Source organism: Cicer arietinum, chromosome 5, assembly GCF_000331145.2.
Source record: "Cicer arietinum cultivar CDC Frontier isolate Library 1 chromosome 5, Cicar.CDCFrontier_v2.0, whole genome shotgun sequence".
NCBI classification, from domain to species: domain Eukaryota; kingdom Viridiplantae; phylum Streptophyta; class Magnoliopsida; order Fabales; family Fabaceae; genus Cicer; species Cicer arietinum.
The window spans coordinates 68,543,029-68,563,501 of record NC_021164.2 but is presented as its reverse complement, the minus strand read 5'-3'; the positions used below and the strand labels follow the sequence as shown (position 1 = coordinate 68,563,501).

Here is a 20,473-nt window from a genome sequence, read left to right as displayed (position 1 = left end):
GAAAATAAATAACCGTAACAAGACAGAAAAAGGAAATAAAAATACCAAATTAATCAGATGTAGGAGTATACTAGTACCACACAAATGTCAAATGTTAATGTGATGCCATTCCTTTATCAGATACAAACTTATTGTTAAGATACGACATTTTCTTTCCTCGCATATTCGTTTGTCTTTCAAGGCGATACTATGTTTTTTTTTACAAAAACATAATTAAATGCTCATTGTTTGCATGTCTGTATAATTTTCCGAGTTTGATTCATTTCCATTTATTTATTTCTAAACTAATTCATATTTTCGCTTTGATTTACTTATTTTACTTGTAAAGAGTTTAAAAGTGAAGTTCACTCACACCAACTATAAAGAAATGAAATATAGAAAACTTAGAACTATAAAGAAATGAAATATAGAAAACTTAGAACTATAAAGAAATGAAATATAGAAAACTTAGAATTGCGAAATTATGTGAATAACCGTGACATACATATTTTCTTCTTCTTAAATAACACATTACTAAAAGTCTCATACTAATTATGAAGAATTAGATATTTAAATTTGAACTAATACCGTAATATATCAAATATATGTAGCTACTATATCGGTTGTGTTTTTTTATATAGAAAACATATTTTTTTAATATCATAAAATTAAACATCCTCTTATTTTTATCTATAAATTTTAGAGTAATCCGATAATCTTACAAAAGTTAGTCTATTTTAAGTATAGCAAGGTCTTATGTGTATATATACCTATTTCTTTGTATTTGCATCTTTAATCAATCAAACGATATATAGTAATCTAAAATAAAATAATCGAGAATACGAGATTATCTATAAATTACTCAAATAGAAACAGCAGATTTGTTTTCTTATTTACATCCACAAAATCTACAAAAGGTAAAAAAAAAAAAGCGATACTACTATGTAGAATAAATCAACATTAAAATAAAGCATGTTCGCAAAATAACATGTAAAAAAATGTATTAAAAAAATCCAAAAAGACGAAGGTGCATCAAAAGATCCATCCAACCAACGTAGGAAGCAATTTACTTTCACACATAAATGAATACAGTTGGACTGTGTCGTATTTTTATTTATAAGCTTATAAAAAATAATAACTCTCTCTCTCTCTCTCTCTCTTATTTCACTAACAAATTTAACTCATTTCTTTGCGTTCTGTCTTATTTTTCTTCTTCTGCTACTTTTACTTCTCTCTCTCTCTCTCTACAGTGTTTTCTTAATTTCTCCGGCGACATATTTTCTCTCTTGTCTTGTCACATCCTTTGACTTACACCGATCACCGTCAACTTCCGCCGACATAATTAGCCATGGGTCATTGCTGCAGCAAAAACATTGCAGTCAACAACGAAACCGTCGCCACCGATCACAACCTCAAAACGCCCAATCACGCGGCATCACCAGCTTCACAACCTACTGGAAATTCAGTCTCCGGCGTAAGCGATGCAACTCCGGGAAGATACACGCCGGCGACGTCGTTCTCCACCAGTCCTTTCAACAGTCCTCTTCCGGCAGGTGTGGCGCCGTCGCCGGCGAAGACTCCGGGAAGAAAATTCAGGTGGCCTCTTCCTCCGCCTTCTCCGGCGAAGCCGATAATGGCGGCGTTGAGGCGGCGGCAGGGGAAGACGAAACCGAAAGACGGACCAATACCGGAGGAGCAAGGGGGGGAAGGTGGGGAAGGAGAGAGGTCGTTGGATAAGAGTTTTGGGTATGGGAAGAATTTCGGTGCCAAATTTGAGCTTGTGAAGGAAGTTGGTCGAGGGCATTTTGGTCATACTTGTTGGGCTAAAGGGAAAAAAGGTGAACTTAAGGGACAATCAGTGGCTGTGAAAATCATAACCAAAGCTAAGGTGAGAACACTCTTATTGTTTTCTAATTATACTTTTGATTTTGATGGTGATCGTTTAATAATTCAAAGTCAATTGTTATGATCATTTGTTTTTACTTGAAGTTTGATATTTGAGATGGTCAATTAGGATCAATTCTTGACTATTTTCATGATTGAATTTTGTGTTACGTTGGTAATTTGTTGTCGTAAATGTAACACGTGATTAGTCTAACTGGTTTTTTATTTATTTATTTGGAAGCTCAATTTAGAAGCCAAGTCCTCTTATTGGGAAAACTATGATGCCAAATTTGAATTTGTTTCAAGTTTAGTCCATATATTCTGAATGGATACCATACCAATACCATTATGGAACTTGATAAGTTTCTGAATGGTTTTATTGGTCATGTTAGTTGTTGTTTTCCAGTTTATAGTATTAAAATTAACCTTTGTTATTGTCATTTTGTAAGTTAATGATGCTCCCGGCGGTAGTCAATAACCGCTGCTATAACGGTGTAGCAGCATAGCTATTCCTAAGTGCCATGTGCTGCCACGTTGCATTTTTTAGAAGTGGCTGTACTGTACTGGCCGTTACGGTGAAACTCCTGAAAAATCCCGAACATGCCGCCAACTTATAGTTGTTCTCTCTGTTTTTTACCGAATTTTTGGTCATTTTACCCTAAAACCTATTTGATTTATACTAGGTTTGAATATTGGGAGCAATGAACTCGGCTTATTAATCATGATTATGTCTTTACTTTTATGAGTTCTTCTGTTTTTGAGCGTTAATATGTGTATGGTATTATGGTAGAAATGTATTGTATTGTTTCTCTAAACTTCGACATAATGGCCATTATGCTGCCCAATGTACTGCCATTAACTACATAGATGCTGATATGAGAAAGGAAAATGCTGGAAAACCTGTTTTTCCAATAAAATTCAGAAGTATGGAAAGCCAAACACTGCAGAGTTAATTATGCCAGATAATACTTGTTTTAGAGATAATACTTCACAAATTCAAGGCAAGGTTGCTTGCAATAGACCCCCAAAGGGTCCAACCCTCCTTCCATCAACCATGCTATGGTGGGAGCTTTGTAGCACCGGGTAGCAAAATGTTTTATACGGCATGAGACAACTAAGAAAAATGTGAAGTTGCAGCCTCTAAAGCAAGGGCAAGTCACTGCAATTGTGGCTTTGATTGAAGTTATTCTACATGCAGGGACTATGATTTTTAAAAGATTATTTCTTTTGGTTCTATTGATGACCAATTGGTGGTTGTGTAGTAAAGCTCATTGGCTATATCTGCTTCTTACCAAAAGCACAAGGATGGATGAAACCGTTGAAGTTACTTGTTTGGTTTAAGCTTCTGGTTAGATCATTAGTAAACATGTTGGTGCTTAGTGGTGGACTAAATAATGCATATAGCGAAATTGAGGGTAGCGTATATGCTAAATAATAAAAGAATAAGTGGAAAATTGAGATCGTGGAGAAAGGGATCAGACAAAACCTTTCTTGTTGACTGTTGATGAACATTGCAAGAACTGTACCTTCACTGCAAGTCCTACAAGTATCAGACAATTTAGAACATTCATTTTAGCTACTTGGCATCTGACAAGTGATGTTTCTAGGAAGAGCATGAGCTGAAGCGTACTCTATACTTCTGCATCTTTTCATTATTCTCTAAACAACAAAATCAGAGTCTGAGAGTAAATTTTAATTTGGGGTGTGGGAATTTCAAATCGGAATGACATACATCAACATGAATTCAACTTTAAATTTCAAGCGTTTTTTGATCTCGCATTATAATTTTTGCTTGATGATGTTTATTGTGAATAACGTATTTTCATATGGCAGATGACTTCGGCTATAGCAATTGAAGATGTTAGGAGGGAGGTGAAAATGTTGAAAGCCTTATCTGGACATAGGAATTTGGTCAAGTTTTATGATGCATTTGAGGATGTGAATAACGTCTACATTGTGATGGAGTATGTATACAAACTTTTATATCTGAATATTTCTTTCACTCTTGATAGGATTTTATTTGCATTTTTATCATCTACCTGATTTGTGTTCTCATGAAGTTATTGGGTATAAAGGATTTCGTCATAAATACATGTTTTCAAGAATGTTCACAATATAGGAAAATTTCATAGCTGGCTAGTAAATATAACTGTTAAATTAATATTTATCCTGAATTAATGAGATACTCTTGTTCTTGTCAGGTTGTGCGAGGGTGGAGAATTACTGGACAGAATTCTAGAAAGGTAAAATTGAAACGCTATTTTTTATTTGTACTATCTCTTATGTTTTTGTCCCTCCATATTCTCGTAGAAGTTCGGGTTTTGAATACAATAATTGTAATTCAATTCTTTTGATGTTAATTATTTATTAAAGAGGTGGAAGATACACCGAGAAAGACGCCAAAGCTATTCTTGTACAAATTCTGAGTGTAGTTGCCTTTTGTCATCTTCAGGGAGTGGTTCATCGCGATCTAAAACCAGAGGTATGGCATTATGAAGTCTGAAGTTTTAACTACTTACATAATTTAGCCACGTCTTTCAGTGAACAACGAGTGTTTTGTTTGTATAATTACCTCTTTAATAAATAACTTGTAACCTTAAATGTTTTGCCTACTTTGCAGAATTTTCTTTTTGTGTCAAAAGACGAGGATTCTGTTATGAAAGTTATTGATTTTGGTCTATCCGATTTTGTTAGGCCAGGTAATATGATTGAACTTACCTAACTATATTCAGTGTCAAATGGTGTAATAAAGCATAACCTAGTTACTAACTTTCTTGCATGTAAGTTTCTTTCTAGTTTTAGCTTTAGTATATTGTGCACTTGCATGGTAGAAGTCACACGTTCAAATTGCCGGAGAATAACCAAAGAATAAAATATCACATGTTTTGTGCAATAAATATGGTCTGACATTCAGATTTTATGGGATACCCACACACTACAAAGGGGGAGCTGGAATATTTGACCATATCACAATTCATCAGTCATTAATTTCTTAATGCACATCGATATCTATAATTAAAATAATTGTAGCAGTTGTAATGTGTAATTAAGAACTCAATATGCTTGAGATTTTTTAATATTTTCCATCTGCTTGAAATATCTGATGCACATCTTAACATTGATACGATATCATGAAATATTTTTAAATACCAATTTTTAGCAAATTTTTATATGGCTTGTGGACATTTAATACGATAATTAGTTTTCTCTCTATGTAAGTTATCTGTGGAAACAAAATCAAGATTATATAATCACAGATACTAGTAGTACCTGTGTTGAACAGCAAGATCTTATTTATTATATGCTATTTCAATTCATCTAAGACTAAGTTATTTAGTTGGAATTGTTCTCCAAATCTACAACCAAATGCGGTAAAAAGCTAGCTTTTGTCAATTAATCAAACATTTCTTACAGCCCCATTTTTTAATTTCCATTGTCACTATTACTATGTATGCCTTGACTCCATCCTGATTCTTTTCTATATTTCACATTAGAAGTTTCCTTGTTCCAAGCTCAGCTCTAAATACACCAATTTTCTTGTCAAATGCTTTTCACAAATTTACAGGTTTAGATGAATCTCAGGACATGCATTAATTCTAGTTTTAGGATTGCCTCTATTGTTCAAAATAAGCATTTATCATTTTTTCTACCTTATGATCGTCGCCATTCTGTTATTGATTTTTGCACTGCTAGGACTGATTCTTATAAACATGCAGATCAACGCCTCAATGATATTGTTGGTAGTGCCTACTATGTTGCACCTGAAGTGCTCCATAGATCTTACAGTGTCGAAGGAGACTTATGGAGTATTGGAGTTATATCGTACATATTGTTATGTGGAAGTAGACCGTTTTGGGCACGGACTGAATCTGGAATCTTCCGCTCTGTGTTAAGAGCAAATCCTAACTTTGACGATACACCTTGGCCATCAATATCGCCCGAAGCTAAAGACTTCGTGAAGAGACTTTTGAACAAGGACCACAGGAAAAGGATGAGTGCTGCTCAAGCTCTATGTATGTTTCATTTGAATGTTTTGCTTAAACCATGGCTAACTCAATGGTTAATTTTTTGTTTGTATTTAAATTCTCTCTCACGCACAAGCACTCCTAAATCTTATTCCGCGATTCTTAATAATGATATTACCTCCATATCTGCAGCTCACCCATGGTTGAGAGACGAAAGAAATGTCATTCCTTTAGATATTTTGATTTACAAGTTAGTCAAGTCATATGTGCGTGCCTCACCTTTGAAACGTGCGGCATTGAAGGTAGTCACCTGTTATGCCACCATTATTACAAATGCATCTTCTATCCTCCCCTTATTGGTGGCAATGGAAGAAGAGTAATGTTTTTATTTTCCTTCTTTATATATCGATGTAGGCTCTCTCAAAAGCATTACCAGAGGATGAGCTTACTTACCTTAGAACACAATTTAGCCTCTTGGAACCCAAAGATGGTTGTGTTTCGCTTGAGAATTTCAGAGTTGTAAGTGCACTATTTTTTTTCAAATTTATTCTCTCTTTGACATTAAGATGTGTTATGTTGACCTTATTTATTGTGATTGTAAATATGTTATATGCTCATATACTAGATTTGTTAAATTAGTCTTTTATGGTTTAAACTTTGGAGTTGGTTTATTTGCTATTTTTTCCACAGTCTCTCTAAACTGAAATTATAATATATATATTCAGGCTCTCATGAAAAATGCAACTGATGCGATGAAGGAAGCAAGGGTCCCTGACATTCTAAATTTGGTAAGTCATTTGTTTTGTTATATAGATGTATTTATTTTTCTCACAACTTAATCTATTTGCTCCAAACCTATCATGTACTATGTTTTGATTGATACATATAATAAACTGAAAACAAGTTGCATCGTATAAGGGGTAAAAGCTTACGCCTTAGTCTATTGATCAATACCACCACAATCAAATTTGGATTGTTTCATGAACTGAATTGTTATAACTTTTGTTATTTTCCATAAGTATATGTATTTTTTTATTTATTTGAATGCAAATATAATATGAAAAATCTGAAATGCATGTTTCTTGAAATAAGATGGAGCCACTCTCCTATAAAAAAATGGACTTCGAAGAGTTTTGTGCTGCTGCAATCAGTGTATACCAGCTGGAAGTTCATCCAGAATGGGATAAAATAGCCACTACAGCTTTTGAATATTTCGACGAGACAGGGAACCGAGTCATTTCGCTCGAGGAGTTGGCACAGGTTTGCACATTCTTTCTAAATACACACCAACTTGTGTTAATTTTGTCTTATAAGTTATGAAATAACAAACTTAACACTGAGATATTCTGTTCAGGAAATGAATTTGGGTCCTTCTGCTTATGCATTAATGGGCGATTGGATCAGAAAATCGGATGGAAAACTCAGCTTGGTCGGATATACAAAGTATATGCATGGTGTCACAATTCGTAGTTCGAATACAAGACACCGACAGCAATGATGATTAAATATAAAAGGAGATTTTATTATATTTATTGAAATTAGTTTATGTCTTTCTTTTCTTTTTAAATTTGATTTGAAATATTTTTTCTTTTTGAATTTGAATTGAAAGGAAAATTGGTACAGAGGGTCTAAGCAAATTATTTTTTTTGGGGACATTGGGGATTGTATCATGAAAAAGTAGAAAGCTAGCTAACATATTGTTTTGTTCCTCGTGCATGTGATTTGTGTTGCAAAGTGAAAATTCTCCCATTTTACATGTGAGCACAAATGCAACTTGCTTTCTTGTAAGATTTCTTGTGAAGATTGATGACCCTTGTATTTGGGTCAACTTTATCATACGCCAATAAGGTAGCACTTTGCTTTGTTCTACAAGAATATTGAGGTAGATAACATGGGCCAAGTTCTTCCTTAGCTTAATGGATCATGTGTATTTGGTTTAAATCCTTGTTTAAAAAATCATGCACGTTGTTCCTTTTAGCACTAGTCAAAACAAAATACACGCGCTTATTTGCTCAATGGTTTTCCTAATCGCTTAACTTATTTTCGGAACGATTAATATTGGATACGGGATATAATAGAGATCCAAAATTCCACCCATAAAACATACTACTAACAATATAATTAAAGTCCAAGATTAGTATATTTAGCTATCCTAAACAATTTAGTTGTAAAAAATTAGTATGATCATGAGAATAAAAAAATTATCACTTGATTAATCGATTCATCATATTTTGACTCTTTTAATCTCTTCAGCAACTACAGAGAAACTTTGTCAACAATAAAAAAATATTAAGGTAAAATTCAAAAATAAAATAGATGATGTGATTTTCATAAATTACTTGATAGCTTATAGTAAAAAGATAACGTTCATCTGCTTAGTACGACATCAATTATAAATTATTTGATATTTATCTAAATAATTTTTAAAATTTTTATTTTATTTGTACTACTTTAATTTACATTTTATACAACTAAAACTATAATTTAAAAAATATATTTAAATAAAAAACATTGTGATTTTTTATCTTTACAAGATACATAAAAAATATTTTATTTATTTTTCTTTATGTTTGTCGCCCTCGTGAAGTTTATGCTATTTTCACCATTGAATTATAGTGTGTTTAGAATTATACTTGAAAGCTTCTATCCGTAGCTTCAATATTCTCATGAGTTTGGTTGCTTTTAACGTGGATCCACACACTCTTTTAATTTAACATTTTAATTATCCCAAAAGGGAGCGTTGAATCACATTGCATTTTCATGTTTTTCAGCTGTTTAGGAATGTAAACGGTGAAGAATGAGAAATTGGAAGTTAAACCACCAATGCAATTCAAGTTTGTCATCACATGAATATTTTAAAAGTTTGAATGAGTCTGAATTTTGAGGACAAATACGTTACGTTGACATAAAATAAGAAGAATATAAAATGGTCTGCAGAACATGCCGGATTAGTTGTCAAAGGCTGGAATGAATGCCGAAACAAGTAAAAAGCTGCCGTAGTGAAGGCACGAATCAGATTAGAATTGGACATTGCATGAAGACTCTTTCAACGAGCATAAAAATAGTATATTATCTTTATAATATAGAACTTAACATTTTTGCAAATAAAATTACAAAAATTACTTCTTCTACATCTTTTATATATTTTGCTTATAAAAGAAATTTCAAGTTAATTGTAATCTTTCCATTTTGCAAAAATATTTCATTTAACTTTTTTCTTTAAGTGTGCTTGTGTTTTTTCAAATCACTAGAGTGTATTTGATTTTTTTTAAAAGTGGATCAGAAAAGACACATATGGGAGTACAAAAAATTGGCATGTACAACTTTTTATTGGTCTGTCTAATATTTATTATTTTGCGAATCAAACGCTCACGTAAAGTATATCTCTACACTCATTGTAATAAATAGTGGCGGGTCTTGCACAAGATATCATAGAGAGTCGGTGAACGACAAGTATTAACTAAAATATTTATAATTGAAATTCGTAAAAGTTATATAATTTTTTTTAGAGTTTTACACAATTTAAACATAGCCGATAAGTTGAAAAAGTTAAAATTTCAATTCTTACAAATTTTACAATTTTCAATCACACAATTCACAAAAGTTTTTAGAATTTTACACAATTTAATCAAATAAAATATATTTATATTTCTCTAGTTCATTTCATCTTAAATAGTCAATATTTCTATAAGTTTTTTTTAGTTCTTATGTCACACAATGTTCCTAAAAGAATAATTTTATTTTAACTAAAATATCTCATAAAGTGATTAATACATTTTAATTAAAATAAAATTAAATGAAAAAAGAGAGTTTAATCCCTAATTTAAAAATTGTTAATTGAATATGACTTATTTTCTAACCAAACGTTGGATTACCAAGTGATTTTCCTTCAAGAATCGAAGAGTTGAGAGATGACTGCCAACAACCTGAAAACCGAGTGTTTTGTAAAATTATCATTTTTTTAACATGATTGGTTTTATAAGATATATTCAAAGTCAAGATCGCCCCTATTCGACGGAAAATGTGATCGCCAATACTCAATGTGCTTCTTGACGTCATGAATTAATAAATTGCTTAATACTATCAGATCTCCCTAATTATTAATTAATTATACCTATTTAATTAAATCACCTTGCTTTATTTTTCCGGGAACATGGGCATAGAGGACAAATGTGGTGACTTAATGGGTCGATTCATACACGCCAAGTCAGTTTGAACCACAACTATCCCACCAAAACCAAACTTGCTTCCATAATCATAATATAATAACCATAAAAAGAAAAAGACTTAATATAAATTTTACACAAATACGCTCAGAAAATTCACAATTGTACCAAGCAACACTCCTTTGTAATTGAAATGTAAATTTAACCATGAAATACTTAATTTCAATTAAATGTTAATATAAAATTAATTTATACAGATATATCTTTTATTTTCTCTAAAACATAGTTTAATTTTTATGTATCAACTGTGTAAAAAAATTTACACAGTTAAAATATCATATCATGTGTGTGAGTTTGACTTTATACAAATCTTTTACATTTACTGTGCATGTAAATTAAATTTATTAAAATTAAAACACATAAAAAGTAAACGGCATAATATAGCTTAAAACGCTGTCTTGTCCCTTTATTTAGGTTATTTTTTAATTTGCTTTTTTATTGCGTAGGGCCAAACTTAAAGGGAAAAAACGAATGAGAAAAAAAAAAGTCTATGCTTATCTTTATTCCAAATTCCAACCGTGTCTTAAACGCTAGCAACTTTCAACAAACTGAAAACAGCTATCTCCTTTCTTTTTTGATTAAGAACAGCTATCTACTTTAAAGTGTTCACATCCATCATTGGATTGGAATTCTTTTTATCATGAAATTAAAAAGTACCCCAAAGATATACACACATTATTAATTTATTTTTAACATTGATTGAGGATATCAACATAAATATTTTTTATATATTCTCATCACAATATCATTCTCTTTCCATTTTTTCCATTGATATCAAACAATTACACTCAAATTTTATTAATACAAATCCAGATCCAACATTTTCGTTGCCAAATCATATCAACACAATTGGAGAAAATTGAGAGGAAAAAAAACATTAAAATGTCATGTATACATACTAATTATTTTCTCAATAAGCTAGTAATTAATAATTAATAATATTGAATCAAACTTTAAAGCACCAAGCATGATGATGGTGGTGAGATTTCTCCCTATCACTATCAATCATGTATTGAACGGTTCGAAACTCTTCCACGTGGCAAGGAATGGTAATAGGTCCTTTTTGATCGAATCCATATTCTTCTTCAGCTTCTTTCAACAACTCCATAAACAAAGGATGGTTGATGTAAATCACAGGTATCACAAACCTTTGTTGCTCCTCTCCTTGTCCAACCATCACTGCCAAACACCCTTTTGGAATGTCCTTCTTTTCATTGTTGTGATGAAAGTTTATGTGAGGAATGTGCAAATGAAAACTCATCAAGTGGTGCTGATTTTGATTATGCTTTTGATTATTATGATGTTCCACACTAATAATCCCCATAATTCAAAAGGTAGAAAAAATTATATATTTTTTTTCCAAAAGAAAATTGAAGGAAAAAAAAGAAAAAAAAAGAGAGTATTTGGAGATATTTGTGTTATAAGAAAACAAAAGAGAAAGGCCAAGGATCGGAGGATGATATGGTGAGATTGAAAAGAGTTAAGGAAGAGTCGGTGAGAGATCTTGGGATATTGCTCATGATAAATGGAAAACAAAAATCAATACATAACAACAAAAATAAGATGAGAATTTGAGAAGGGGGAGACTTGTATATATAGGTGGGAAAAGGTTAGGTTAGAGTGTACAAATATTTATGTTGGTGTGAATGAATGTGGAAAGGGGTGTATTGTCTTGTGGTGGGTCATTCTAGGGTTTGCTTACTGTGTACACTAAGATTTGTTCTCCAAAGATAAAGAGAGATATAGAAATAGTCCCAAATATTAGGAGAGGCATATGCTTTCTTTAAATTGACTTTTAGATTATTATTCATTTTTTAATAGTAAATTTTAGATTATTCTTATTACAAGATTTCTATGGTATACTTGAAAAATAAGGCTATGGATACTTTTAATTTTTTAATTAATAAATGTGTTAATTTTTCTCATGTCAACATCTATATACTATATATTAAATTTATCAAATCAGTTGTACTGATACATTTATTTTTTAATTTAATCCCTTTAAATTTAATAAATAAGATTTATAATTTTTTTATATTAATTAAAATTATTATTAACATAGAAGAACAACAAATAGATGATGCGGCGAAGAGAAGAAACTTTATAGTTTAATAAATAAATATTAATTATTTTTAAATAAAAAAAATATAAAATTTCAAAATTTGATAGTGTTAATTTTAAAATATAATCAAAGTTAATTATAAATAACATATCATTAAATTATTGATGATTTAATTTGATATTAATAAAATATGTTAATTTTTTATTGTACTATAGAAGTCTCCTATTAATTGTAGTTGCTCAATCTCAAATAAATATATTAAAATATATATATATATATATGTGGAAACCCACCTCTAAAAATAATCTAAAAGTGACCTGTTATTATTTTTAATAAAAAAATGAATTTTATAATAATAAAAAATGTATTAAAACTTATTAAAATTAGTGAATATTAGACACCTTCACAAAAAATATGTTTAAAAAGTTGATATGTATGATTAATTTTTTAAACAATCTTGTTGCTCGTATTTTATTTCATATAATAAGTATTATTAATTGAAGGGTGATATCGACCGTCTATTTGTATAATTGGATGGTTAAACTTGGTAAGAATATATTCAGTGTAGTTAAAGTTAAAGCTAATTAGTACCATAAAAAAAATAAGTTAAAGCTAATTAATAGTTTTTATGTTTGATTCACAGCTGGAAATTTGAATTTTGTACGGGAAGGTTAGTATGAATTTGAATTTGCATGATAAACACCAGGAATGAGTCACAAACTGAATTAAATTATACAGTACTATAACATTCACACGCATGATGAGAAATAAATAACTTTCATAAATATAATTAATAATTGTAGTAATACTTTGTCAAAAGAAAAATAAACTCGAATAGTAGTAAAATAGGACAACTTTTATGTTACTTTAATTTTTTTTTTAAAGTATTTTGAAATTTTAATCAATAATTGAGTTAATTTTTTACTAATTAATCCATGTCATCATTCATATATTACATATTAAGCATTGACTAAACCAATAACTTTGGTACATTTTTTCTATGTAATTTAATCTCCGACAATTATCTAAATTATTTTTCAGAAAATAAAAATCCTAACAAATCAAAAGAAATTCAAGTACATCACTTAAATTTTTTGTTGAAAAAGCCATAAAAACGAGCTTATGTCAAAAAATATGTTCCGTAATCGTCATTTATAAATCTATATTTTATAGTTTAAAATATTTTTGGATAAGCTAATTCAATTAACTTATGAGTTTATAGATTGTATTTTTTCTTTCAATTTTAACTTATTTATTGTAATTAAAATCTTTTCTACCTTTTATGATTTATTTATTATAATTTAAAATAAATTATTTTAATGAATAATATTTTAAAGTAATAATTTAATCATTATGATTTAAAATAAATAAATAAATATATTAATTAAATAAAATAAGACTAATAAATAATTTATTTATTATAATTTTAAATTAATTATAAATAATTTAAATTAATTTATTTTTAAATAAATTAAATTTTAAAAATAACCAATATTTTCAAATAAATAATTTACTTATTTATTTAAAATAAATAAAATAGATTAAAATATATATCAGATTGATAAAAAAATTAAATTAATAAAAAAAATTAAATGTCTACTTTTAAAATATTTTAACCATTAATTGATAAAAATTTATTTTTATAACAGTGTTTTGTTATGTTATTTTATATTTTTAAATTAATTGAATTATTAATTTTATCAAATACTTCATCTAACTTAACTATCCGTTAATTTTACCAAATAGAACATAAGTTTATAACTTGGTCAAACTGATTTATTAAAGTCAAACCATTAAACTATGGATAAATTAATTTGAAAGTAGCATAACATATATAATTTGACAGTTCCCGAAAAATAATACTCATCCAGTCTAAAATTATGTCTTTTTAGCAAATGTGTTTGTCCGAATACATATGTCATTTTTACATATTTTCCTATTGTGCCTTTTATTATTTTCTCCATTTGTCCCACAATAAATGATTAATTTACACACATTAAATGTATTCCAAAATGAATGGTTTTTTTTTTAATTTTTAGTACGTTTTTTCTTCTTTCAATTGTACTCTTTTATAATATTACTTGTCTCACTATACATTTATCATATTAATATTGTAATATCTTTTACTATACATTTATGATATTAATATTGTATTAATATCTAACATTAATTATTTAGTAAATGTGTGTTCCTCTATATATTTTTTTTAACATGTGTGAAATGATTAAATGATTCATTTATTAAGGATGGAAGAATTATTACTCTATCTTTCTCTAATTCTTTTAATTTAATTTATGTTTCACATACTACTAATAGAGATCATATAACATTAACTATAATTAATAATTTACCTGAAATTAACAAAGTAATATATAATCTGGGACAAAAAAAGTATTAGTAATAATAATTTTAATTAAAACTATTTTAATATTATCTTCAACTTTTAACTATGTTTCTTGATTGTTACACTCCCGGTGATGTGTTTTTTCTTTTTTGGGATTTTTTTCCAATATTTTTCTGTCTCATTTTCATAAATACAAAAAAAAAAAAGTTGGTAGTTAATACTTTATATATTCCATAATAATTGTCACTTTTACATAAAAAAAATAAATAAATCATCAAAGACTCTGTCATTTTAAGTATACTGTGTATCTTTAGTTATCTTTTTCCAAATTATACTCTAATAAAGACCATGTGCATCTCTTTAATCTAATGATAAAATTACACCAATAATTAATAAAGGTATTTAAATAAAATTACCATTCTCTTTATTTTATTTACCATTTTTTAATTGATGTAAAATAGTTAAATGCAACTGTCGTTTTTTCTTAATTGATGTAAAATAGTTAAATGCAATGATAATTTTTGGAACTGAGAGCAGTAAATCTTATTTATTATAAAAATAGTTAAAAAACTGTATTATAAAAATAGTTAAATGCAATGTAAAATAGTTAAATGTATATTAGTTCTATTGAAATTCGAAATTATAAAATATTTATCATAAAAAATATTTTAAAACAACTTTAAAAGTTAGTAAATCTTAGATATAGTCTTTTAAAATTCATGACTTTTTTGTTTAAAACTGTATTTTAAAATTTCAATAAACAAATACACCACTTAAGTTTCTTTTCCTAAATATCTTGATTTTAGTAGAAAATATTTATTTAAAATATCATATTGAATATAATAGATAACGTAATTTTATCGATCTATTATTTCGTTTGTTTATGTTAACATAGACTACATTATTTATTCGATATGAAATTGTTCTATAAATAGCCTAACAAACTATGTTATTTTCACAAAGGTTATATGTCAGACATAAAATAAATCTATATGACTATATCCAACAATACACGCTTATATTTTATTTTATTTATCATATTCATAATCTAGATCAAACCTAACATAATAATATAATGTAAAGTTGGATAAATATAAATTAAAATAGTGATAGAATAAGTATTATTATATATTATATTACACTTTATAATAACCAAAATATTGTTGTTTCACTTTGTCATATATTTAATAAACATTTTATTATAGTATTATAATATATATTATATTTAAATTATCAAATTATTATTATAATTAAAATACATAATAATTTTTTATTTAAATGAATTTATAATACTTTTAATTTTTAATATTATAAACTAACAAAAATATTAAAAAATTAAATAAAAAATAAAATAATCATATTTAAAATAATTCATTAATACTATTAAACAAATAATTAAAAAAATTGTAAATAATTAAATAATTCTATTTTATTTATTAAATAAATGAAATACACAAACATATTATTACCACCCGCAGCTCCTGAAACCTAATAATTGCTGTCTTCTATAATGGAGGATAAGAATGTTGATGTTATATCTTTCATTCATTATTTCCCCTTTACCTTTGTAAAAATACTAAATAAAAAGTAGCCGTTCAACGACCCAAGGTGTAATGATTGCAAGACATTAATTAGTCTAGATAATATTAATGCAGCTGACTCAACTTTCCTTCTAGTTTTACCCTATTTTCGTATATATCCCACCTACTTGGCTACTTTCAGATGGTGCTTCTTTATCAACTATTTTGTGATTTTAGGATTCGATTTATAAAAAAGAGAATAGCTAGGACCAATAACTTAGTAGCAACATGTATATTGTCAAAAGGAAAGCGCTTAATGTTACGACACCCTTACCCACTACTATTTTTTCATTGGAAATTTGGAACAAAAGTACACAACACTCGATAAAGACACTTATTTGTATCTATACCATGTATCGTTTTTGTCAAGAAAAAAGTTTTTTTTTTCTATAAATTTTTTTATCTAATTTTTTATTTTCAAAGTAAAGTGAAACAGTTTTCAAAACAATATATATTTGTATCATTAACTAATTTGAATATTTTATTAACTATATTAATCAATTTAAATATTTTATTTATTATTAAAATATTTATTATTAATTATTAAAATATTTTTATTAATTGTTTAACAAACATATATCTATTAAGATGTATAATATTAACTATTTTAATTTAATTACTAAATTGTAGTACACTAAATTGATTAATGTCTTATAATTTAATAGTTAATGAGATATATGTTAAGTAAGTGATTAATGATTTATATTTTAATAATTTCTCTTAAATTATATCTCAATTGATTATTAAGTTGAATATTTTATCTTTAAATTTAAAATTTTGCAGTTATATTAGTTAATTTTAATAAAATTTATATTTTTTTAAAATAAAATAAAAAAACTACATTATACTAATTGATAAAATATTCAAAGTAATTAATAATAGAAATTTATATGTCTTATTCATTAAAAAAATATATAAAATTTTTGGAAAAAATATATTGTTCATAATATAAAAACGATCAACGGTTATTTACGAGTGTCAAATTTACGTGTTTAAATATATTTTTTGTAAATTACGGCAGTTCTCGTGTATGGTATGGTTAATTAGAAACTCTTCTGTCAAATTTCTAGTAAAAGCATGTCGCACTTTACAGCGATCCTCTTGTCAAAGAAAGAACTTGGTAAGAAAATAATTCTTGCCAATTCTTTTTCTTTTTTAGACACGATTTTATTTGAACGAAATTAGTCATGCTTTACACTATAAATTTAATGAAAATATATTGTGGAAATTTTACACTGATGTGAATTTAATACTCTAAAAAAAACTATTTATAAAAAAGTTATTTTAAATTATAATATATTTCATTCTAATTATATTATTTAATTAATAATATTTATTATTTATAATATAACATTTTTATCATATATTTTTTATATTAATAATACATTAATATTAAATAAAAATAATTAAATAAAATACTATTCTTTTTGATATTTTCCAACCGAACATACTTTTAATATCATGTTATGACACTGTCATGTTTGTGACACAATCATGTGTCTTATTTATTATGTCTTTAAGGTTATTCTTTTTTGGAAGTAATATTTTAAATTATTATTTCTAAGAATAAACTTTACTTCGTTCGTCCATCTAAAATAATAAATTTAAGTTATTTAATTTTTTATATTTTTTATTTATTAAATAAACATAAAATTTATTTAATACATATTTTTAAATTGTTAAATGTATAAAATAAAAAATATCATTAATAATATTTTGATTTTTTAAAAGAACTAGAATTATGTGATATAATTTAAAAATATATATTAAATAAATTTTATGTTTATTTAATAAATAAATAATATAAAAAATTAAATAACTTAAATTTATTATTTTTTTAATATATATGTTTAAAGTTAAAAATATGAAATTTTAAAGACGGAGTGAGTATATGTTTTAATTACATAAATCACCTTTACAAATTAATCCCTAAAATCAATAATAATGCCTGGAATTTATCATTAATATGGTTGTTGATATTCAGACAAGAATGAATGGAGAACACAAACTTTGATTCAATGAAACAAATGTTCTTCTTTGTTCTTTATTTTTTCACTTAATTTTCAAATATATTTAATTTAACATCAATAGTAATTTAATACTTGCATATTCCAAAATCAGAATGGAAAAAATGAAAAACAAAAACAAGAAAGTATCTAAAGAAATTAAATGTTACAATTCATTTGAGCTTATGTAACAAGAACTAAAATCTTTTTAAGTAAAAAAGTACAGTAAAATTTATATAAAAAAAACAGTAAATCGAATTATAAATATCAATAGATTACAATAATGTCAAAATAAATGAAGAACAACAATTTTCAAATTTATAAAATATTTCTAAAGCACTAGAATAATTATATATATTTATTTGTTACACTTTAAAAATAAAAAATACATCATTATTTTTGAGATTTTTTTTAATGTAACAATTAATATGAGATAGAGGGAGTCCTGTATTGGATATCAACCACAATGCCTATTGCCCAACCCACAAGTGTATGATTGATTAAAGTAATAACCATGAAAGTTTTAAAACGTATGTTGTTATTTTTCAATATTATATTTAATTTTCAATTAATGGTCATACAAAATTTATTCCAATGCAAAGTTGATTTCAGAGATGAAGTGCTCATGCAATATTTCATTGGTACTATTGATAATCTTATTTAAAATTGAATCTAATAAAAAAGAATTGAGTTTAGGGTAAGAAATTAGATTTCTACAATATAACTGAATTAATATTTTAATTTCATATACAAAAAATATTCTTATTTAATATGACACATCTTAAATAAAATAATTTATGTAAAAGAAGAAAAAAGTTAAAAAAAGTTCGTCTCGTTTCAACTTAACACAACATTAAAATATGGGCCTATAAAACCTTAGTTTATTATTTTTTTGACAAGTGCTCTTCTATTATCTAAAATTTTCTAGTATCTTGTAATACTTTTACACATTTAGAATAACATTGGATATAGATGAGAATCACCATTTTTTTTCTTAGACTTCGTTCGATTCTTTACAAAATTGAAAGAGAAAAAAAAACTAAATTTAGGAGAAATCTAGACACTACACCCCTACATTTACATTAAATTTTAATTTTACCGTCTTCTTTATTTATAAAATATTCAGTACAAAAAATATATTAGATATTTTAAAAATAAAAATAATAGTTTAGAATTTCAATTCTTTTTTACATTTAGTGATATAAGGAAAGAGATCGTAAATTGTTTGTGTAAACTAATTTTATATTAACAATCATTGAAAACCATCGATTTCACTGTGTCATCGCTAAAAACAACTCAAAAATCTCATTGTCATAATTAAAAACAACTCAATGTTTGAGTATGAGTGTTGGAGTGTAAAGCAGATTCTTCCTATTTTTATTATTAAGCCCTAATTAAGTAGTTGGCAAAAATTCAAAATACATTAACTTTTATGGGCCTTATTCTATATTAGATATATCAATTTGACAAACCTATTAAATTTCATATTTAAAAAGACAAAAAAAAAACTTCTAAAATTTTGTGAAAAAATTATCTTGTACTCTAATTTTTAGATCTATACTCCCATAATTTTTTGAAAATAGCAAAATTACCCCTTTTTTTTTATTATTTTACAAAATCTAGAGTTGTTTTTTTTTCTTCACTATTTCATCATTTCCAAAGCCGTAAAAAAGATTTTCGATAACTTTTGAAAAACTTTTTGAAAGATTTTTGGTACACATATTTTTTTTCGGTACATAAGGTTTATACCGAAAAACTTTAAAAGATATTTCCGGTACAAAATAGAAAAATATGTGTATCGGAAAACTTTCTTCAACTTTTCCGGTACATAAGGTATTTTCGGAAAACTTCATTCACAAGTTTTTTGGTACACCTATTTTTTTTATATTAATTTTAAGATGTCATTACTCTATCTACATCGGGTGGACTGTAGAACTCACCCCTAATAGGCAATCTCAAAAGATTAGCAATATCATCTAAATTAATCGTCATTTCACCAAATGACATGTGAATTGATGATGTCTCAGAATACCATCTTTCCACAAACCCAGAAATCAGGTTGTTGTCGATCATCTTTAAACTACCCCGTTGTAATGGGTTCAATCCTGACAAATTCACTCAATTCTCTATGGGTCGTGGGAGTATCAGCGGGGTAAATTGTTGCATTTTCTTTCCATGCACAATAATTTTCAGCAATGGTCGCTCTTGTATACAAAGAAAATATATGACATCAAAATTAAATATAGAACAAAAATAATAACTAATTTAAATATTTTTAATGCACTATAAATAATAATTAATTTAACATACCTCACCAAATCACACTCTAGCTAAAACACGATGACGATATCGTGTAAAGACGAACAAATCATATGGTCCTCCAAGATACCGTATGAGCTCACCAGGTCCCTGAGCTCCATCATGCCC

General features: G+C 27.1%; 1 protein-coding gene across 1 annotated transcript; it reads left to right on the top strand.

The window, feature by feature from the left end:
• The first annotated feature begins 1,124 nt into the window (after positions 1-1,124).
• LOC101503414 (CDPK-related kinase 4-like) lies at positions 1,125-7,596 on the top strand. The gene is made up of 11 exons (XM_004502664.4): positions 1,125-1,867; positions 3,697-3,827; positions 4,065-4,106; positions 4,237-4,345; positions 4,484-4,562; positions 5,580-5,876; positions 6,021-6,130; positions 6,243-6,347; positions 6,554-6,616; positions 6,921-7,088; positions 7,183-7,596. Exons 1-11 carry the CDS (start codon positions 1,328-1,330, stop codon positions 7,324-7,326), a joined length of 1,788 nt encoding a protein of 595 aa, XP_004502721.1. The 5' UTR covers positions 1,125-1,327; the 3' UTR covers positions 7,327-7,596.
• Positions 7,597-20,473: the final 12,877 nt, after the last annotated feature.